The 23,442-nt window shown below is 37.7% G+C and overlaps 4 protein-coding genes across 6 annotated transcripts in view; 2 read left to right on the plus strand and 2 right to left on the minus strand.

Moving 5' to 3' along the window:
* The window catches only part of alpha-Cat (catenin alpha), a 79,601-nt gene extending 78,385 nt beyond the window's left edge, over positions 1–1,216 (minus strand). For both annotated transcript variants that reach the window (XM_028301269.1, XM_028301268.1), the window contains exon 1: positions 1,037–1,216. In XM_028301269.1, the coding sequence (XP_028157070.1) occupies position 1,037 (1 nt within the window). In that variant the 5' untranslated portion in view covers positions 1,038–1,216. The remainder of the gene's footprint in view (positions 1–1,036) is intronic.
* Positions 621–14,754, plus strand: LOC114350450 (uncharacterized). 2 transcript variants are annotated; one of them, XM_028301267.1, is made up of 9 exons: positions 621–744; positions 7,129–7,956; positions 8,546–8,635; positions 8,961–9,101; positions 9,555–9,780; positions 10,336–10,433; positions 11,101–11,649; positions 12,087–12,180; positions 14,366–14,754. In XM_028301267.1, the coding sequence occupies exons 2-9, from the start codon at positions 7,269–7,271 to the stop codon at positions 14,376–14,378; spliced, it is 1,899 nt and encodes a 632-aa protein (XP_028157068.1). In that variant the 5' UTR covers positions 621–744; positions 7,129–7,268; the 3' UTR covers positions 14,379–14,754. The 2 variants fall into 2 exon arrangements, with proteins under 2 accessions (XP_028157068.1, XP_028157067.1); XM_028301266.1 differs by lacking the exon at positions 14,366–14,754 and having other exon boundaries at positions 12,087–13,257.
* LOC114350440 (uncharacterized) lies at positions 3,604–6,216 on the minus strand. Its single transcript, XM_028301254.1, has 2 exons — positions 4,885–6,216; positions 3,604–4,690 (listed from the first exon to the last, which is right to left on the minus strand). The coding sequence occupies exons 1-2, from the start codon at positions 5,943–5,945 to the stop codon at positions 3,604–3,606; spliced, it is 2,148 nt and encodes a 715-aa protein (XP_028157055.1). The 5' UTR covers positions 5,946–6,216.
* Positions 14,755–15,054: 300 nt separating the features above from the next.
* Positions 15,055–19,573, plus strand: LOC114350441 (uncharacterized). The gene is made up of 6 exons (XM_028301255.1): positions 15,055–15,133; positions 15,467–15,631; positions 16,424–16,631; positions 17,067–17,170; positions 17,590–18,150; positions 18,361–19,573. The coding sequence occupies exons 1-6, from the start codon at positions 15,055–15,057 to the stop codon at positions 19,503–19,505; spliced, it is 2,262 nt and encodes a 753-aa protein (XP_028157056.1). The 3' UTR covers positions 19,506–19,573.
* Positions 19,574–23,442: the final 3,869 nt, after the last annotated feature.

Consider the following 23,442-nt stretch of genomic DNA (forward strand, 5'->3'; position numbering starts at 1 on the left):
ACTACAAATCTAGAGTCACTTTCAGTTTCGTTGTTAACGAAGCGTTGAATGGCGCGCCCGGAGAGGCGTAGTTCAAACGATCATTGCAAACGTTGTAATAGGGATAGAGACATGCGATTTTTGGTTTTACAAAAGTAATACGATAGAAAATAATAAAAAGTAATAAAAACCACCTATTATAGGGGCATTTTTTGAAGAAATTTAACAAATAACTAAAAAAATACGAATTTTTAAGCAGATTTTTTTCAAAAAGTATAATTTTTTATTATTTATTGGCATTTTCTGGGTATTTCATGTATTTTTTTAGTATCGCCTGTTATTAAGCATTATTACTGTTTTTCTTTTATCAGGATATATCGCTTAGTTTAAAAGTTATTACGTTTTCTTTACATTAAGTAATTGGAAGAAAAAAAATTCTATAAAAATAAAAAAAAAATCTCAAAAATTTTTTGACCTCTTTTTTATCGATAAAAATAGGTCTAGTTTCATATATCTTCATATGTACACTTTAACGTGACTCACACTGTATAATAAAACTGCAACAGTTTTATCTATTAATCAGTTGCAACACCCTTTGTAAGCTGGTGAAAGTTAAAACAACAGTTTTTAACAACCCCAATTTGCACATTTCTACAATGTTATTTTTTAATTTGTTCAAGCATAATGTTGTTGTTTTCTTTTGTAAATATAATTGTATTAAAGTAAAAACTGGAGTAACTTAGCTGTGCGTCTTATGAGTAATAGGTAAGTAGATATGCATTGTGAAGAATGTATGACTCATACGAGAGTGCAGCGTAATTTAATTAAGTAATTTACTTTTATTATCTTGTTTGTGTATTGAACAAAGTTTGCAGACAAATATTGATCAGTACATCGACTGAATTTCATGAATAAATAAACAAATTATAGCTCAGTGAAAGGTAAACGATTACACTGCCAAATTGAAATGTCATTAACTTGTTTAAAAACTTTCCAAAACTGAGACTTTTTAATTTGGCAAGGTTGAACATCAAAAACAATGTAAGGGATTTATTACTTGTTTTAGCGGCGAAATCCGACGTAATTCTCCACTTAAACTTATTTGAATCGATGCACTAATTAACTATACACACTAATTAACTTATTCGATGTCACAAATCACATCAAAAACCACAAAATTATTCGAAAATGCGATTACAAAAATCAAGGCGTGTCAAAAAACACAGCAAGACGTGCACAGACTAAAAAAAATCTTTTTTATTTGACGTTTGCATTCGAATGAGGATCAGTACTGTTGTAGAAAATTCAATAAAACTAGTATAGCCTGACCAGGAACATAAAAACCCTCGCCATGTTGCGGAAAACTAATGGTACTAATTTCTTTTAATGGCAACAGTAACTGAAAACTTCATTGACATGTCACCTTGCATGTCAGTCTATTGTTGTCAAAGTGTAAACAAACTTTATTTTAAATGTTTGCAATTGATTTTGTGAATTAAATTGCTAAAATATTTTTATAGTCGTGAAAGAAAAGTGGTTCACTATGTGTTAATGCCAGGGTTTTTATGTTCCTGGTCAGGCTATATCTACGTTAATCTTTAAGACATAAGAAAGATATATCTTTTTGAATTATCCAAATCGGACCATTACTTACGAAGATATTAAGTAATAAACATAGGCCGTTTTTGCCGCTAAAAGTCAACGTACGCAAGGCCGCGTGACGTCACTATATCCGAATCGAGCGCAGCCGGCGTACTATTGGGATGGAAAATATTTTTTTCCGGCTAAACTATCAGTTTTAGAAAAAAACTTTTAATAACATTTATTCAATGTCTTGTAGCCTAGGCAGAGTGTATCTGCCTCAGCTATACCTTATTGTTAGAAGTAAATAAATTAATACTTACACATTTTTATATTTTACTTGGAAGAAGATATGACTCTAACAACACTTATGAACACTTTATTTGAATAAATCGCCAAATATACCACCGCGGAGACCCCAATCGCGTCTCTACGTGCCATTGAATCGTATGAGCGTATGGATTTTTTGCGTTATTTTTCACAATTTCTATTTTTAAAAATTACCTATCGATAGCTTACTTTATTCTGATGAATAAATGTCATTACAAGTTTTTCTCTAAAACTGTAAATTTGGCTAGAAAAAAATATTTTCTATCCACGCAGTACGCGGGCAGCGTTCGGATCGGATATAATGACGTCATCGTCCCCGCGCCGGGCGGTCAGTGAACTTTTTTAGTAATTTGGCCATAACTTCGTCAATTTTTGTCGTAGAACAAAAATTTTTGCACTGTGTATTAAGGATTTCTTAGCCCTATAAATCTGCATTCACAGCTAAAAATCGAAATGATCCTCATTGAGTAATCGATTAAAATGGAATATGATTATCGATAACCATGATTCAATTAATGTTCGATTTATAGCGTTTTTATCGTGGCAAGGCAGAAGATTTATTATTTTAACCCTTATTCAAATAAAGGTAGATATATTACCACTTCGTTTACTTTTAAAAAGGATCCTAATATTCGATATGGTAATACTTAAAGATATCGTGGTCACTTATTTATATTTTTAAATATATTTTTTTACTTATCTATGCCATTTTACAACTTTTCAACGTCATTTGTCACTGTCAGGTAATGTCAAAGTCAACCAAACGGTTTTGTTGTGAAAAATTTCAAGTTTTTAGCGCGCGTTTTTGGTATTTTTGAAACTTTGTTCAACGAAAATTCTGATAAGTGTTTTTTCGATTCAAATTCCTAAACTATAACATTTATTGTATAATCTCACTTATAGGCAGCGTCTGCAATTGATTTATTCATATAATTTAGACATTTTAAAGAAGTGGTAAATAGTTTACCACTGTCCGATCCCGTCATGACAAAAGTTTGATGATATATTAAAAAAACTGTTGTTTTTTGTATGTGCACAAATAAAACTAAATAAATATTTGGAGAAATTTTAAGTTCTTTTTATATTAACGTTTTGACGTTACGTAATTAGTGAATTGTTAGTTTTAGACTCAAGGTAAGAATAATAATTGTAAGCATAATAACTAATATTAACAAATATATTTTTTTATAAAAACAATAAAATTTTTTCATTCCCAAAATATTTAATAAAATATAGGTAGAACCAAGAGGAAGTCACTAGTCAAGAACCAAAAACAAACCAAGACGAACAATGGTAACTATTTTACCACCAACATTTAATAATTGGTAGTCATGAATGGATAATGGTAAATTATTTACCACCCAAAAAACTACCCCTTCCCCTATTTTTTTATTAATTTTGATCAAAAATATGAAATAAGTGACCCACAATTACCCAAAATCCACTTCAACTTTGTAAAAAAAATGCATACCAGCTCGCATTTGAATAAGGGTTGACGAAATTTTATAATTCTTTTATTCATCGTCATTTGATTTCATCGTCATCGTGATGGACTGCAAATCGCAAACTGCAAGCCACCACGGTTTCTTTGACTTTTTCTTTTTCACTGCGGTCAACCGTAGCCTCTAGCTGCAGTACCGCCCTGTGTTTGCAGTCTACAGCCCATCTTGGACTTAATTAAATAAGGATTATGATTCAAATCAAACAAAGAATTTATTTATTTGTTAAATCAACTTCATCCAGGAACTTTAATGGATCCGTCCCCTCCTCATTCAATGAAGGAATCGGCGGTAAAGTTGGTATGTAATCTGTAGCATTGGTCAATACTGGACTCCCTGAAAATAGGCCTTTCAATTTGTCCAGCATTTGTTGACGAACCATAGACCCAGTTTGGTCGTGCACTGGATTCGTTTCGTTCAAATACTTTTCTATATCTTCAAACCTAGTTAGGTTCATGTTAGCCCCATCTATGTCGTTGTAATAATCGTCTTCTACTGGTTGATCTAATTTTAATGGATCGCTATCAGCATGTGGCATAGGCATCCCTCCTGGTAAACTTACTTCTCCTTCTTTTTTTTCTACGACGACTTTTGCGGTAGACTTTTTTTCCGTTGACTTTTTTGTCGTAGCGTTTTTTTCAGTGACCTTTTTGTGTGTCACCTCTTTAACGGTAGTTTTTTCTTCTTTTTTGGGAATTTTCTTCTCATCTTTCGTTCCATTTGTCGGATTCGCTCTAAATACTACACTGTCGTATGCAAACGTATTGTCCACTACTTTAGTTGTAGATTGGGTAGTTCTTGCTGTAGTAGTCTTAGGTCTAGTTGTTGTTGTAGTAACTCTAGTCGTTTTAGTCGTTGTAGGTCTAGTTGTGGTAGGTTTGGTTGTGCTTTTAGTGGTGGCTGGCTTAGTAGTCCCTACCCAGAAGTCTAAAGGTTCATAGTGAGGCGTTTCATCCGATTCTTTGCGAACCTTCATCTGTTCTTTTACATCTTTTATTTCTTTTTCAAGGTGGTCTATACGTTTTATTACTGTGTCTGCTACAGGTACTGCATTGACTGTCGTATTGTTTGAACCAGCAGTGTGGTTAACTTGTAAAGTATCATTGGCATTGTTTTTTCTGAATGATTTTGTGACGACATCGCTAGCATCTTCATCATCAAAGCTGATTGAGAGGCCTTCGTCAGATTCCAGTTTTGAAGTAAGTTTATGTCTTCTAAACTCTTCGGTGTGATGTTTAAATCGTGGCTTTTTAGATTTCATTTGTTTCTTGTAACTATTCGTTCTTTCGGTTGAGCGATATCTGAAACAAACCAAGTTATAAATCTACTGACACGTTTCTGGGATACGAAGATGGAAGTAAAAAAAAATTGAAAATACTAAGGCGTATTGTTTTGTAACAATAACTTAGGTGGTTCTGAAATCACACAGACGAATAATTCCTATAAAATATAAATTTAAAGTAGACTACAGTTATTTTCTTTGACAATAATTTACCTTTTCTTTTTGCTCCTTGATGTTTTGACAAATCTTGACTTCTTATGACTCCTAACAGTGGTCGGCTCATCATCCGTGTCAGTGAACTGTTCTCTCTCTACATTTATCACTGCTTCGTGCTCTGCCACTATCTCCCTAACTGGCTTATGTTTCTTCCTATGTCTAGACTTGCTCCTATGTTCCTTCGAACGAACGTTTATCTTCTTTGTAGTCGACTTCTTCTTGTGCCGACGTTTCTCCAAGAACGTTATCGATTCAGGGTACAGAGTGATAAAAGTTAGACGCCTTCTCGTAGTTTCATCATCACGTTCGCGTTCTCTCTTCACTTTTCTGTCTGGCTTATGTTTTGGTACATTTTTGGCATGCTTATGACGTTTAGGGGTAGTTTTTAATTCGTAACTAGCAGACTCCTCTCCTTCTACATGATTCTCTTTCTTTTTGGTTTCATCGTTGTTGAAAGGTCTAAACTGCCACACGTAGTGGTGACTTCTCTCAGGATGACCGAAGTCGTTCCAAAACGTTTCCAGCTTAATTTTCAGATCGCGACGTCTTTGAGGCTCCAATGAGCTGTAGTGGTCGAAGATGATAGATCTAATTCCATCTCTGACGACCTTCACTAAGTTTACACTGGACCTCTTCGACTTACTCTTATACAATGCTAAATTGTTAAGAACTTCCTTAAACTTAGCATCGGATTTGGCTCCGTACAGAGTATTCACGTAATCCATCACCGTTTTCTGCATCAGGCCCATGTTTTCATCCTCAAATTTCCTAAGCATCTTCTTCAATTCATCCTTAACCACTTTAGCTGGAGCATTCTTCATCTTCTCCAAATTATCAGCCATGAATCTTCTCACGTTGATATCCTCTACCAATTCATGAAATTTGCAGCCTTTGTAGTGATACTTCCTCATTTCATCGTCTACAATCGTGAGGACGTCTTCCAAATCACTATCATCGTAAGTACTCAAAATGCCTATCACATGTTTGATGAAATCAGTGAATTTCAAGCGTCCTCTCGGAAGATTCCGTCTGTATACACTATTTTTGTCAATGACCATCTTGACTCGGTCCAGGAAGCTTCGCACTTTATCGATTATGTTGACATCAGCAGAGTTTTCGTTGTTGTCGAATTCTAGAATGGTTTCTAGTGCTAGGTTGACGCTGCGCTGTTTGGATGGTTCTTTACAATATGCTGAAAACACATTATTACTTATCAAAAATAACCCTTCATGAGACGTTATGGAGATAGTTACCAAACTTGAATCGCGTGCCTAGAGAACTAGAGGACTATTCCCAACGCTGCGACTCCTGTGTAGCCAGGATCTACAGCTTGACCTCCAATAAAAACCCAACCAGTGAAGGTCAAGTTTGTCCCGGGAGAAAGTTGACCTAAAGAACTAGAGACAAGGGAAGCAGTAGGTACCTATATGGTTTTCTCCTATCACCATAGTATGGAAAGTTCATTTGTAGGACCTCGAAATCTAGATTCCTGATATGCCTCTTACTTCCATATACAGAAATAATTTAGCTTTAGGTACTTTTGCCAATTACTTAGTGATAACAATTTTTTTTTAAATAAAAAAAACTAATTAATGAAAATATTAAGTTATTCTAGAAACCAACAATTACCGTATGTTTGGAACAAGGCTATAAACACAAGAACTTTCATTTCGTATAAACTATACAAGTTTCTATTCAAATCTTTATCAAGAACTTATAAATGTTACAACTCGTAAAAATGTAATCGACATCAAAATGTTTCTGTAGAAATTCGTCATAATGTTATTATTCCAGATTATTTTCATTTGGAGATCGGTTCAAGCTGAAATATTTACTGTTCGTACGTATTCCAATAACTAATAATAACAAACCCTATAACCGCGACCTCATAAAGGTAGCAGGAAGGCGCTGGACGCAGGCCGCTACCAACCGGGCAACATGGAAAGCATTGGGGGAGGCCTATGTTCAGCAGTGGACGTCCTGTAGCTGATGATGATGTGGAGTGAGAGTAAAAAATATTTAGTTCCATGACAGCGGAAAATTATCAATCCAAAGCCAACAGCCCACACACAATCTTCAAAATAAATATAGATCCAGTCGTCACATTACCTTTTATATTTTTACAAGCAAGTTCATCAGTAGGTATATCTAATTTCTTGACTCTCTCTCTTAACTTACCATGAAAAAACTGTTAAATAAGTAAAATAATTTTAGCTACAACACCATTCATTTTATCCCTAGCTTTAGAAAAAGTGAACGTCACCAACAGCGTTCTGACGACGCAACAGCCAAAACGGCCAATCGGATTTAAAGGGAATATTCGTATTAACACACCAAAGTTCACCCAGCAGTATGATTACGTAGACAACTGGTGGCTAACCATGCGAGGATTGAAAGACACGTCGTACTTCTCCACTCGTACTACACCAAACAGATTCTACCCATTCTTCGAGCAGACCTTCACTCCGTCTACTGTTTCGACCACAGTGATTTTTGATGATTACCTAGACGGTGCAGACCCTGCTGACCCCGAGAGAAATTCCAGCTATGAGGTCGACTATGGTGGAATGAGGACACACCAAAATAACGTACCAATAGATTCACACGCCAACGATAATACTAATATGAAGAGACAAGGACTAAATCCATTGCTGTATGATATAGCAAATGTAAAAGCGCGGCATAATCAGATACATAAAATGATGGTTCAGAATGTATTTGGATTTAAAACTACTGAAGCTAGAATACCTATTGTTGTTAATGACAATTTAAGAGGGACAACTCACAAAATAGAAGCTATGAGGGAACTAAATGCAAAACCGAAGTATGTTGAAGATTTGAAAGGAACATCTCACAAAGTAGAATCTAATAAAGAACCAAATGCAAAATCAAAGCATGTTGACGATAGAGTGAAAAGAATAGATGTATTCAAGACAGGGCATGACCATAATGTAAATGTATTTTATAACAAAGTAGTGAAGAGCCATCAGATGAATGTTAGTGAGAATGATATGCCGATGCTAACTGCTGAGGAAATTGAAGACATCAAAAGATATTACGGGTTGAGTGGTAAGTTCTTTGAAACTGTTTTGGAATATTAATAAATCAAATGCTTTTAAGTTAACGGGATATTGTGTAAACCCTCTTTTCTTTCTATACGTGATATGGTTTGCCTGCCTTTTTCTTATCCACAAAGAGGAAACTCTTGGCTTATATCTCACCTCACGGTAAGTGATAATTGGCCGTTATGGCCGAAGGTGGAAGTGGGCTTCACTCGGAATTTTCAACTACAGAGGAACTGGCTATCTTACCTCTAACTGCCGGAACACAATGACATTGTTGTTATGGTGACAGACTTAGTTTAAGATGGTGGTAGCTCAGGCGGACTTAGAACAAACCCTATCTATATCAACTAAACCGAACAGAAAAATCTGCCCCCACTTGGGATCGAATCCGGGACCTCTGCATCTGAAGCAGGTGGTCTTATCATCTGAACCACTAGACCACAGAGGCGGTCTCTCTTTATTTTCTCTTAACTACTCGTAGGTATGAGTTTTTTAAACGATTTTGGTAATCTTCTTATGGCTAAAATCCATCGAAATTGGCATTTGCACGAAACAAAATGAACAGATTACAAAGTATGAACCGTTTATTCCAGATGGAGATCTTGTTACTGACATGATTGCGAGTGCTACACTACCCGCAATCAACAGACAAGGAATTGGAGCAGAAGTACGACTCACAACTGGTGAGCGTACAAATTCAAAATATAGGGTTTCATCCACGAAGACGCACCCGACCATGTTTGGTCTCGGTCGCGCGGGGTGCGGGGAGTTTGATCCGAGCAATCCGAGCGTCATTATAGTAGTGTGCATGTGCACTCATGGATAATTTAGCGTGTACCGACAACACTCAAACATTAGCGGAAGAATTATGGTGGGGCGCATCTTCGTGGACGACAATATAATCTATACAACACGGGATCCTAATAATAGGATGTCTCTGTGGAAAACAGCTCATAATAATTTAAATCTTAATCATTTAGGTGTATTTTATTATATTTCTTTCACCAGATGAGCCGGGTCAGTATCAGTACCCTGACACATCGGAGCCGCCTTTGGAGCCCGATTTTGGAAGCCTCCCGCCTCAAGACGCCACTTTGGCCCCTTGGCTGCCGTGGATGACTCACCCCTCCGGCGATACCACTCGCTTTGGTAATGTGTACAATCCCTACTAATATCATAATCTGTCTGGGATTAGAATCATAGCTCATGAGTTAGCTCATCTTCAAATCAGTATTCCAACATCTTGGGCGGGGCACCAGATGACCATTTTCAATTCTCCCGACGTGTATCAATTATTGATCTGCTGCCTTTGAACTTCTCCAATACCACATTTCAAATGCCTCTCTCTTTTGCATAATTTTCGCACCTTAATTACGACACAATCAGAAATAATGACACCAATATTACTATCATTCCGTCCTTCGGTAATGAGTAAATGACATTCTAAATCTTCCATCATACAAATAAGTGCTATCGCACTATAACCATCATTTCTTCATTCCAACCACCCTGTGGTCCTCTTTAAGGTAGAATTTCTTTCTATACCTATCTCCTTTTTGGATATACCTTAAAACTGAGACAGATAGCCCTTTACTTTCACAGAGGTGACAAGAAGCACCACCACCCAAACCCCATCTCCAATGTACGACGACAGTGCCTGGACACAAAGGCCTGGAGACCTGCTAGAGCCACTCAGGATCGAAATGGGCGTCTTCAAGATGGGCTTCTTCTCCATATTCGTCAGCCACGGCGCCTTCATCATCAGTAATAAGACTGACAGTGAAGTGCGGAAACTAAGCTTGGCTGTGGAGCCTGAGTTGGAGATTTTGTAAGTGTGCATGTTTAATTTGACAACTCCATAGAACGACAGCTGGTCGTCCAGGGAAAAGTCGAAGGAACCCGATCGCGTGGCAGGTCACCAATGCGCTGGACCGACCAAGTGAAAGCAGCAGTGGGAGACGGCTTATGTGACTGCACCAGACAGTCTGCCAATAGAGAGAGATGGAGGGAGATCGTGCGGAGAGTTGTATCCGTCTCTACAACCGATGTGAACAACGCCTCAACGTGACCACGACCGCTCTGCCAAGAGCGTAACGAATAAGATGAAGAAGTTTAATTTCGAACTCCTCCTATGTTCTTCTGATTAATTTCGTTGCGGGTCCAATGACAGTTTAACTTTCCCCCGGGACAACCTTGACCTTCATTGGTTGGGTTTTTATGGCGGTCAAGCTGTAGATCCTGGCGGATCCAGGAGTTGCAGTGGTGGGAACGAGAGGTGGGAATAGCCCCGTAAGTGTGCAAATTGTCTGTCTACTCAATCCGCGGCAGTCAACGGTAATAGCAGCCATAACAATAAAACTTCTATTGTTTCTGTTTCTTTCAGAAAAAAGTTCGACCTCCGGAGCTTTGGAGAACCGTTTCTAGGGGCTTTTGAAAGTTTTGCCAAACAATTGGGAGAGTGGCCTGTGGACGATATCAAAGGTAGGTAATGAAATGAAACAGTAAAGACAAAAATTCTACTACTTTGCTTGGCCCATTCCCATTTTATTTGGGGTCGGCCCTCCGCGTCATGCGTCTCCAGGCGGCTCGGTCCTGGGTTGTCTTACTGATAACTTGGGCTTCTTTAAGACAAAAATTCTATGTGATATTATAGTAGCTTTCTACTTCTGAAATTCTGAACAGTTCACCTCCAGGTAGTCCTTTATAAAATAACAAGGAATATTTTTATATCTTCTTGCATTTTGTCTACGAGAAAAACCAAAATTTACCTAAAGCAGCATTATCCAGAAGCAATCTTAATAGCCACGATAGCCAAACGGTGAAAGGGTCGGACTGGCCGACTCGAGATCCGAGGAACGCGGGCTCGAATCCCACCGCCGCTCGACTATTGTGGTGAGCCCACTCGTAACACAAGCCTATTTAGCTTAATACGAGGGGCTAACGGGATTATCAGTAATTTGTGCGATACAAATTGCTAATAATCTTTTAAAAACATCTTCATCATCAGGTCACTTAATTTCCACTGCAGAAACACGACCCTCTTCAATTTAAGTGAAGCAAATGGAGGATTTAGCCTACATTCCCCATGCTGTCCAAAGTCCAAACGCGTTGGGGACCAGACATTCTAAAATTGGACGAATCTTTCCAGCTCACTGCAGAAACCTGAACTACGGCATCCATGTGAGAAGAGACCACTTCACCGACGATCTGAACGCATTGATCGACTACATTGACTACTTATTCAGAGAAGATGAGGGTATTAACCTTTTTAGGTCCCTGGAAGTCTTGAACAACTACCCTAACGGCTCAGAACACTCCTTTGACGTCATTAGGAATATTTCTGTTGCTTTATTCGCGCCTTACAGAAGACTGGCTGGTACTAATGAGAGGAAGGTGTTGGTAGATACCATCAACGAGTATGTTGGACAATTTTATGTTACTTTACCTGCCAGAAGGGTATTCATGGGAAATAACAGCATTTTGAATAAGCTACTGAACTTTGATACGAAGTTTGCAGAAGTTAGTGAAGATAGTAAAACTAAGGTTAGAAATGAAACAGCAAATAAGTCTACTGGACTTCCTTGTACAAACCGATGTGATAAAGATAGTAAATATCGAAATGTAACTAAGGAGAGAATGATTAAAAAGATTAGAAATTCTTCATATCACAGAGAAATAAACAAAAAACCAACGACAGGTAAATACAAACAGTTCAATCGCCCGTATTCACAAACGATGCTTGCTTAAGTGAAGCAGCAAATCGAACGCATAGCGTTGAATAGAGCTCTGTGATTGGTACGTAAGTCACCCTGTGAGTCCACGCGCACTGTAAGACCTCGTAGTAATGTTTGTGAATACGGGTGAATAACTCAGTGTACCTACCATGAGTTTACGTTAGGTGTGCTCGCTAGCGAGTACGTCAAAAATCTCTATGAAGATTTTGTTTCTTGAAAGTAGCCGCTAGGGGCGCTGCACAATATGTCATACAATTAATGTCATTTTTATACGCAGTCGCTAGCGAGCACACCTAACGTAAACTCATGGTAAGCACACTGTTCAATAGTTCAGTGACTGTAGTTATGTTATTGTGCTAGTTCCTTGTACTAATAATACCATTTTGTTCTTGTTTTCCAGTAAAGCGATCTCAAAAGACTCCTAAACAACTTACAACTCAGCTGATAAGACACAGAAGAATCAGATTAACTGAAGGTCCGAAAATATACAAAAAGTACGTGCTACTAAAACTACACAGAAAACACAAGAAGAAAAGGAAAGAAAAACTTAGAGAATTCAAACTAAAATATTTCGGGAAACACAAAAAATACGCAAATTTGACAGGTTACAAGAAATATTCTAAAATTAAAGCGGAAAAATTAAGAGATAAGCTAAAACTAAACATAACGGAAACTGATTTTGATGAAGAATATGCTAGTAACTCTGAATATCACACTGATTTTAACATTGATGATGATACAAAATTGACAAATTCTAAAGTAAATAAAGTTAAGAAAACTATCCATAATGCTCTTACAACATCGAAAAAACTTTATGTAGAAAATAATTCAACCATTTCATACAAAAGCAAACAAAAAATAAAAAAGACTAAAAAATCCCAGTTGGGTTCTCTAAAACTTGATGTTTCTAATTTCACAATTAAAAGTTCAACCGAAAAAATAAAGATAAGAAATAACAAATCTGACAAAAGTGTAAATATACTCCGAAATAACAATAGAGCTGTAACAGATTCCCATAATCACTTACCATCACCTTATAATAAAGAAGTATTCCATTCAAAAAAACGTCTAGATACTAGCAATAAATGTGCAACAACAGATAAAAATAATGTCAGACTTAAAAGTGAAACAATTAAAAATAATATAGCTGTTTTATCAAGTTATAGTGACGATGAAGATACCCTAAAAATTCGCCTATCCGATGCTTTGAGACATAATAAAGAATATTTTAAACAGAATAGAAGAGCAAATAATGTCGCCAATAATAAAATTTACAATAGAATTAATAAATTATCCAGTTACAGTAGTGAAGAGGTGGTATTGAAATCTAACATTTATAAGTCATTGGGTTTTCAAAACTACAGGAAACACGATATAGAACGTAGAATGAATGGTAATGATGTTAAACTTAAAATATTAGAAAGATTCAAACCAGTAAACGAAATATCTAGCTATAGCGATGAAGAGAACGTTTTAAAAGATAAGTTAAAAATGTTTAGACAATAACTACTGATTGAAATGTAATTTTATTTGGATCGAGTTTTGTATTTTTATTACAGTAAAGGACTGCTTTTATGTCACAAATTGTTTTTATTACATTATCATTCTTTGGATCTTTAGATAATCCATGATTTATTATAAAAATGAGGCATTTTTTTTATTACCCAATGAAAAATTCGAAGCTATAGTTATTATAAGTTTAAATTCGTGGTTACAGTGGTTAGAAAATATCAACAACTTTAATATTTACTTTCCTACAATACATACTACACGTTTATCAAAACTTATTTCTAAGTCATAAAAATGCACTTGGATTTATTGCAATAAAAATGTTTTACTAGGAATTCTTAAAAATGTTATTTCTTATTCTGTTTATTTATTATTTGGTTCATGAAGCAACTTTGGTAACGTGTACGTATCTGATACATAGTTGTATTTTGTTTAATTTCTACTGGTGTTATTAGAAAATAGGATTACAGTTATAGAAATAGGGCTCTAGGTGAACCGATGATCTGGTGAAGGACGCGGGTAGTATAAATCGTTTCATCCACGAAGACGCGCCCCACCAATTTTTGGTCTCGGTCGCGCGGGATGCCGGGAGTTTGATCTGAGCAATTCGAGCGTCATTATTGTAGTGTGCGTGTGTACTCATGGGTGATTAGCGTGTACCGATAACACTCAAACATTCGCGGAAGAATGGTGGGGGGGCGCGTCTTCGTGGAAACGATCTTTACCTGGACGCGGGCAGCACAGGACCGGTCGTTATTAAAATCCTTGGGGAAGGCCTTTGTCCAGCAGTGGACGTCATTGGGCTGTCAACGAATAAACTACAGAATCTTGTTAGGCCAAAATTTGAATGGCGATTTTTATTTAGACCTTGAGTGACTAGAGAAGTTCTGTGTCTTAATATCCACAGTTGATCAATATACCATTTTCAGAAGAAAAACCAATTAACGGATATTGAATAAGTCAGAGTTGAAATTTTACCTACTGATAAAGGTAGCAGGAAGGCGCTGGATACAGGCCGCTACCAACCGTGCGATGTGGAAGTCCTTGGGGGAGGCCTATGTTCAGCTGTGGACGTCCTGTGGCTGAAATGATGATGATGAAATTTTACCAATTTCTCACACTTGGAATAACTTGAACAGGCTCATTTATTTTCACAATTTTTTCCTGTAGCTTACCAAATTGAGAACACCAACAACTTCGTTGGGACCACACCAAAGAATAAAAGGGTCGGGGACTCCTGGACTCTCCTCAATTTAACTGTCCCCCACGTAGCACCCAAACTGACACACTATGACCTCAGCATCAGCGGCGAAGACCTGTTCCGTCATGACCAGTACGAGTACAGAGACATGTGGTGGGTGACCATAAGAGACTTCTATAGAGGCATAAAGAGTCCTAAAATATACCTTGAAGAACATACTACAGAAGCACATACTACAGATGAACATACTACAGAAGAACATACTACAGGAGAACATACTACAGAAGCACCAAGTGTAATAGACACACATACTGACGAAGCGATGGTACACAACACTACTATGGATAAAGCTGTCAGAAACAAGCTCAATTTGATAAGAAACGGCCTAAAAGGCTTCGACTTTAAATCCATTCACAAAGGCGATTTTAAGGAGAACATAAAAAATCGATTGATGGATAGAAAACTAGCTCAAATAAAGGCTAGAAATAAGCAAATACAAAGAATGCTTGTTGAGATCACTAAAGATAAAAATACAACTGAAACTACGAAACCTTATCGTGTTCAGGATAATTTACAAAGAGTTGACTTAAATAAAAACGCTTTCAGACGTAATCACAGTGTAAATCTGTTTTATAATAAAGTAGTTGAAAGCCTACAGATGAATGTCAGCGGAAATGAAGTTGGCAAACTCGAAATTGGGCACCTCGGTGATCTTAAAAGATACTACGACTTAAATCGTGAGTTAAACTCTTAGATTTAACTCTATTACTATTTTGCTTACCGTGGAAAAATGTCTCATGATCGTCATTAACTTGTGTAGATTCTCCGTAACCTTACTTTCCACTACTTTCATTGCTAGCTGATTAATTATTTATGTATCTAAAATATTGTGTAGCTATTCAGCTTCTAAGACAAGGGAATTGGCGGGCAAGTTCTTTAGAATGACGCAGGCGTATTTCAAGCACACTAATGTGTGTTAAGTTTTGCGGGATCCCATAAAACTGAATTGTCATGGGAATACGCCCATTATTATATCACACTAATTCTCAATAAAATATACATGCTTTCAGATGCTACCCACCAAACTCCCACAGCAAACATTTGGGCCTTAACAACGGAAAATGCCATCCATAGACAGGGTGACCCCCCTGGCCCCCCAGGCCCCCCAGACAACTACCCAGACAAGCCCCCGCCGTGGCTGCATCCTAACTACTGGGGTACGACTACTACTCGGGGTAAATATACCTATTGAAAACATACGGAAAAATCAGTCAACTTGAATAGCTGTGTCCACACCGGGTGCATGGGCTCGTGAGCCAAGCTTGTCATTCTGCTCACTCAAGACGCTCGATGCTCTGGAGTGAGCAAGATGGCTCGTAGCTCATGCGCTCGGTGTGGACGCAGCTAAAGATATAAGTCTAAAATGCACTGCAGACCGCAAACTGCAAGCTACCAGAATCAATTTCATAGAGGTTCAAAGAAACCGTAGTGGCTTGCAGTTTAATAAAACAGTTTATTTAGTACATAGGCCCTTTCCAGGGCACTTATACACGTCCCAAATATAGCTCGCCCTACTACCTACCACTTCGGGGCAACATAATTATGTGCTGGTGCTGAGAAGATGTTCTGGAGTCCATCTTGGACTTGTACCTTAATGATTTATCTGCCTGCTTCTCAGATTCATTGGTTTGAGTGTGTAACTGATGATCTTAGGGCCCTTTCCCACGGCAATTCAGTTTTGCGGGATAATAATGCAGAATCCCGTAAAACTGGACTAGTGTGTGTTCGAATTTTCGAAAATTCAAGTGGATCGGTATCTTGCGGACACTTCAAACGGGATGTTCACGGGATCCTAAAAACGCTCAATTACCTATGTACCAAAGAGTAAAGGTAGCAGGAAGGCGCTGGACGCAGGCCGCTGCCAACCGGTCATCATGGAAGTCATTGGGGGAGGCCCTTGTTTAGCAGTGGACGTCCTATGGCTGAAATGATGATGATGAAAGAGTAAACTAACCTTGTTTCTTCAGCTACAGCCACAACCACCACGACAGCAGTCCCACCATCCGTGGAAGAAGAACCCCCCAGCCTGTTGCTACCCTTCCAGAAAGCCATGGACCTGTACCGTATGGGCTACTTCTCGGTCTTCGTCAGCCTGGGCTCCCACATCGTCTCCGAGAAGTCCTTCAACGATGTGAGGCTGCTCAGCATGTCTTTGGAAAGGGAGTTTCATAGGCTGTAAGTATAATTATGTATAGATCGTTTCATCCACGAAGACGCGCCCCACCATTCTTCCGCTAATTTTGAGTGTTACCGGTACACGCTAATCATCCATGAGTGCACACGCACACTACAATAATGACGCTCGGATTGCTCGGATCAAACTCCCCGCACCCCGCGCGACCGAGACCAAACATTGGTGGGGCGTGTCTTCGTGGATATAACGAACTTATTATAACTATGTATTTTATGCCCTTCAATTCAAATCTTTACTTTCAAAGTGTCACAAGGTTTATTTGACTAAAGAGAGCTCTTCTTACTTTACCTGTAACAAATGTCAAAAATGAACAAATGAACGTAAAATGAACCCCCATGCAAAATTTGAGATTCCTAGCACTTGTAGTTTCTGAGATTTCGTGATGAGTGAGTCAGTCAGTGACCTTTCGCTTTCAGACATGATGATGACAAGCACATTCTTGGCTTCGGAGAGCCGTTCCTTGGTGCTTTTGAACATTTCGTTAAACAAATGGGACAGTTGCCTGCCGATTACATCAAAAGTAAGTTGACGCCTTCAATTGATAACATAATTCTGTTCTACAATCACTCATCTGATTCCAAAACTTCTGTCAAATGTCAAGATGCACAATCATTGCAATTTGATGCAAGATAGCCAGTAATTCTGTGGTTGAGGATTCCGCGTGAAGCAAGCTTTTAGCTTCGGCCTGATCATTGCTTTCCATCAGATGAGATGCATCATGCAGACCAAGAGCTCCTCCACTGGGGTTAGGAATTACAGCAAAACAGTGATTCGAGACTATCAGGCCTTCCCAAACCATGTGGCATAGTGTAGACCAAATCCTCCATTTGCCTCTGATAAATAAGATAAGGTCACGCTCCTGCAGTGGAAACCAAATGACCCGATGATGATGAAAGATTAGCAAAGCAAGAACTTACAATAATCTCGTTTTAATTCCAGGTCAAGCCCAAATCTTGCAACACAGCATACACTTCAGAAGGGAATACTTTGCGGACCAACTAAATTCGCTAATGGACTACATAGACAGTCTTTACAATGAAGATGAGGGAGTAGCTCTAGTCCAATCTCTAGACGCTCTGAATTTATTCCCTAAAAACACTTGGAACTCTTACGAAATCCTCAGGAACATTTCTGACTCTCTATTCGCACCTTACAAAAGATTAGCTGGTACAGTCAAAAGGGAACTTCTCGTGGAATCTCTTAATGATTTTTTAGAAAAGGTCGGCTACACCTTACTTGGTGATAAAAATATTTTCGGGGTTTTGAATATAACGGATGCTAGAAGAAACTATAGCAATAAAACTAGGTTTGCTGTAGTGGGAAGAGAGACAAGTGGTAAAACGAGACAGACGGACACTCGTTTAAGCAACACACCTAGAAGTGTCACAAATATTAAGAGAGAAACCTATGATGCAGAAAAGAAACTCAGAGAGATTAATACGAAAATTAAAAATGCAGCTGTTAAAATTAGAAAAGTAACACGAAAGGAACCAACAGCAGGTATATTAATTAACAATTAGCCAATGTTTCATGGTCACTGTGAATTTAATTAATAAAAAGATTGATGAATCTTTTTATTATATCTTATTCTCGATTATAGATTCGATAGCCATTCGAACAATTATTATTCAAATCGTAAATTTCATGCAACCTCTTCTCATATCAATTTTGGGTTTGCTTATTAATCAAAATTTATTTTTATCTTTACAGTACCGCGTTCACAACCTACATATCACACAACTCAGCAAAAGCCTCACGTAAGACTGGGCTTCAAAGAAAAACATCCAAAAATATACGACAAGTACCTGCAACTGAAGAAGAAAGCGCACAAGAAGCATCGGAAAAAGGAAAAGTTTAGAGAGTTCAAGAAAAGATATTTTGGGAACATGTTCCCAAAGTTGCACGGTTATGAAAGATATTCCAAAATGAAAGCGGAAAAATTGAAAAACAAACTACTCTTAAATATATCAGACACTGATTTTGATGGCGAATATCTTAGTGATTCTGAATCATATGATTCCGATTTTAGTGCTATTGTTTATAAAATGAAACAGGCTAAAACTAAATTTAAAGACTTCAATAAAGGAAGACAATCTACCCTTAGGGTTTCAGCATCGAAATCACCTTCAAATAAAATTAGTAGAACAAAAAAATCAAGTCAATTTACCCAAAAAAGTCATAAAACTGCAAAGATAATGAAAATAACTAAAACATCTAAAGCAGCAACGAAAAGAATACATTCCGATATTAATATATCCCACTCAACTATAGAAAACAACGCAGTTGCAGCAAAAACAAATATACTCAAGAAACTTAATGAGAAACTAAATAAACTAACAAATGAGTTAGGCATAGAAAAAAGTCGTCTTAATAAGATATCACTGAAACCTACCAAAATAGCAGATTCTCAAGTAAATAAAACTAACAAATCTTCAGCTATTACAACCATAGATTTCACTACAGTTAAATTCAAAAGTGTAACAGCTAAAAATAAAATTGCAGCGTTATCCAGCTACAGCGATGAAGAAGATGTTCTAAAGTTTAAAATTTCAGACGCAATGAGACATGACAAGCCATTTCTTATACCACAAAGAAGATTAAACAATTTTAGGCAAAGATTTAAGAAAGACATTGATGTAAGCTACAGCAGCGATGAAGTTGTGTTGAAATCCAAAATATATCAGAGTCTGGGATTTCAAAATTTCAGTAAACTTAATGAAGTAAGAAGAAGAGCAAATAATGATATTGATGAAGTTAAAGTTAAGAAGATAAGATTTCAGAAATTCAAACCAGTTAATGAGATATCTAGCTACAGCGATGAAGAGGATACTTTGAAGGAGAAGTTAAAATTGTGATTTGCTTTGGACTAATGTAAAATATTTAATAGCATTGACCTACTTTGTAATTTGTTATCAATAAATAAACTTTATGCGTACGAATATCCTACCTTACTTTACTGCCCTAAAAAATATGGGATTTTTCGATTGGTGTATGTTGATTAATGATTGAATTAACTTTTCAGAAATACAATTAAATCAATTTAAGACTAAGTATAGGCTACAAGACATTAAAATCCAACATTTGTAAAGAAGTCCCTGATTGCCTTTTAAATTTCATCATCATCATCATCATCATCTTCTGACTATAGCCATCCCCTTTTGGACTCCCAAATACGCGCCATTTTGCCTTGTCCCCGGAGGGCATCCTATGGATCTTACAATTAATTAAATCTGTAAATTGCCTACGATACGATTACTTCTCGAGTCATAACAGTGTTCACCAATACAAATGTTTGTTTCGTTTGTACGCCTAAAAATGAATAAGATTTAGTTATAGCAATCATTTTAAATAGACGTCACAAACCAGTTTATGAATCCGATAAAACTGCTGTTAAATTATTGTATAAAACAATGTTGCTTGTGTTGTGGACCGGACTTATTTTCAACTCTATTTTGATAACAACTACAGGTAAATCAAATAATCCTACGATTCAAGTTTCACATCATAAAATTTGGCTCACAGCCGGTACCTACCAACCGGGCGATGTGGAAATCATTGGGGGAGGCCTATGTTCAGCAGTGGACGTCCTGTGGCTGAAATAATGATATTTAACGATGAATTTATGAGTCAAATTAATACTTAATTTTCAGTTGCTCAAAACAACATAAAAGTAAAAATCCCCATTTTTACAACTTCAAAAACAGATTCCAGAATTCCTTTCGCTCAACAACTAAGAGACACTAGGAAAAAACTACGAAACCAAAGACGTGCTTTGCCAGAAATAAACATAGATAGCTGGGGCTACGAGGATATATCTGAACCAATCCAAAACTATAACTATAAAGAAATATGGTGGACTAATGATTACAGAGATATCACCCATAAAAGTGCAAAGATAACTTTGGGAATCCATAAAGATTTGAGAGCCAATACTCCTCTAAAGAAGGCTGCATCAAGTCTTAAAAAGGCAAAAAGAACAAATAAATATAAAGGCAATTTTAAAGTCTACATTAATCCATTATTTACAAATGCAACAAAAGGTTCTAATAATGTCACTAATACTAGTCCTATTAAAACACCAGCTACAACTAAACTTACGACTAAATACACAGTACCAACGAAAGCATTCATTGATAAAGACGAAAGTTTCATACTTCCAGTGATTCAGAAAGATAGCAATGGCCAGTTTTCAGTTTTGTCCAACCAAAATCAACTGATAGTAAAGAAATTCAACAACGATTCGAACTTTCGTGGCTCCATAGCTGATAACATACGAATAAACAAAGACTTTGATATAGGGGATTTCGATTACGTCATACAAGATGTGAAGGGCAATAATATTGGACGTCAGAATGACGAGAACAAACCAATATTAATTGATATAGTAAAAACTAACAATATTGCTGAAGACCTCAAACAACTAGCGCCCGATACGAAAATAATAGTAAGTCCAGATCAAAGCAAAATATTTCCAAACATAGTCAAGGATGGTATCTATCGGATTGAGATACCTGATGCAGTTACAACAACGCCAAATAATATAGTACCTTCATCACCAAATGTCGGAAACTACAGACCTTTTCCGCAAAATCCTAGCCCACCTGAATATAATCAACCTTCAAACCAGGGTCCTTTCAATCCACAATATTTCGGCCCAAAAAGACCGGGTCCTTATAGGAACCTTCAAAATGCAGGACTGCATCAAGGTTTTTATAACCAGCCAAATTCAGGGCCTTATCAACAAAGACCAAACAATTACAATCAGTACAATCCGGGCCCATTAAGACAAGCTCCTTTTAACCAATATGGTGGAAACCGGAGACCTGGTCCTTATAACCCACAAGGGCCTTATCGACAAAGACCATACAACCCAGGCAGGTATTCTCAACCCCTTTTCGACCCACGAAATATGGGTCAATACGGTCCAAAAAGCCAACAACCAAATCAAGGCCCATACAGCCCTTACTACAACCCTCAAAATACGTACCCCAATAAGCAATGGCCTAAGCCTGGACCACAGCCCGACCAAATAAGGCAAAGGCCTGAGGAAACCCCACAACCAAACACAGATCCACCAACTCTTCAGATGCCAGATAAAAATTCAAACCCAGTCATAACAGAAACTCAAAAAAATGAACACGCCAGACAAGGCCCAGACCCTGCTGAGGATGATGATAATGTGCCTGTGGTTGATAAACCTATGGTGGAAATACAAGCACCACACGAAGACACAGTGCCTCCAGGATTACAAAATCTAATTCTGGGCGTTCCAGCCCGAACTGCGTATATCCCGACAACTACAGAAGCTCTGACAAGAAGGACATTCGAACCTGGAAGAGGACCTATGAAGGAGAACATACCAGTTTTTTTCGATGGGCCTAATATTGGTCAGTATTTTATTAATTACTAGCTTTTGCCCGCGGCTTCACCCGCGTGAAATTTACTTTGTCACAGATCGTCATAAATTAAAGCCTGTATATGTTATTCTGGGTTATAAAGAATAATATTGTAAAGTTTCATCAAAATTCGTTCAGTAGTTTTTGCGTGAAAGAGTAACAAACATACATCCAGACATCCAAAGTTTCGCATTTATAATATTAGTAGGACTAAGGCCCAGAACAGACGGTGAAACGCAACTGCAAAAAAACTGCAACTGCTAGTTACTTTTGAGTAGCATCTAAGTTTCTGCGTCCGTTGAGAGACCACACATGACGCGACCAGTTTGAAACTTTCAGTTTCAGTTTCATTCATCAGAATCTTCAGATAGTCGCAGTTTCGTTGCAGTTGCGTTTCACCGTCTGTTCTGGGCCTAACTGTGCGCGGCGACATCGTACGAGTGTTTGAGATGTGTCATTGAATTTTAAGGTCATAGCACACTAAAAGTATCAACCCGGAAAGGGATCAACACCGTATCGCCTTTCGCCGCGCTACCAACCGCGAGGCGAGGCGTTTACGTTACGGTACGAGTATGGAGTTTCATACAAAGAATACTGACCGCCTTGAGTTGATACGGTTACGATCTGTTTCTGGGTTGATAACGCCCGTATTTACAAACGATGCTTGATTAAGTGAAGCAGCAAATCGAACGCACAGCGTGGAATAGAGCTCTGTGATTGGATTGGTTCATGTGTCACCCTGTGCGTCCACGCGCACAGTGAGACCGCATTGTATTTTTGTGAATTCGGACGTTTTCGTTCTTTAGTTTTACCTAAATTTTTTCAGGACGGCTCAGTCCATACCTGAAGCAGTTGATAGCGGACATGAAAGGCCTGAAGATGGGTTTCTTCTCGATGTTCCTGATCAACCTATTCGAGGTGGTGAACAGGATGGATGACGAGGACCTGACCGCCTTGAAGTGGGAGGCGCAGAACGAGGCAGTGAGATTGTGAGTCAAGTCTTTGTTGTAAAGGTCGGATCACAGTTGCTTACGAGAGAATATACTTCGCGCAAATGCAGTCCTACCTTAGGCAAAAATCAGTCAAAAGTGATATTGACCAAGAGCATTGCCGATCCCACTTGTTACTAGCGTTCTTTTAAAAGAACGCTAGTTTTTACATAAATATTTTTACTAATGTGGGTAGTGTAAACAATTTTTATGTGCAACATTTGAAAGATGAGGTGTGTCGCAGTACTGTCCAAGTCTTATAAGTACACTGACGTAAATAACTATAAAGTTTTGGAGCGATTGTTTTGAGATACCTACAGTAGAATCCCGATTATCCGGATCAATTAAAACCAGGGGTGGTCCGGATAATCGAAAATCCGGATAATCAATTTCAAAGTAAAATGAAT

Source organism: Ostrinia furnacalis, unplaced genomic scaffold (genome assembly GCF_004193835.3).
Source record: "Ostrinia furnacalis isolate ACB-3 unplaced genomic scaffold, ASM419383v2 OfSCF0895, whole genome shotgun sequence".
Classification (NCBI taxonomy): domain Eukaryota; kingdom Metazoa; phylum Arthropoda; class Insecta; order Lepidoptera; family Crambidae; genus Ostrinia; species Ostrinia furnacalis.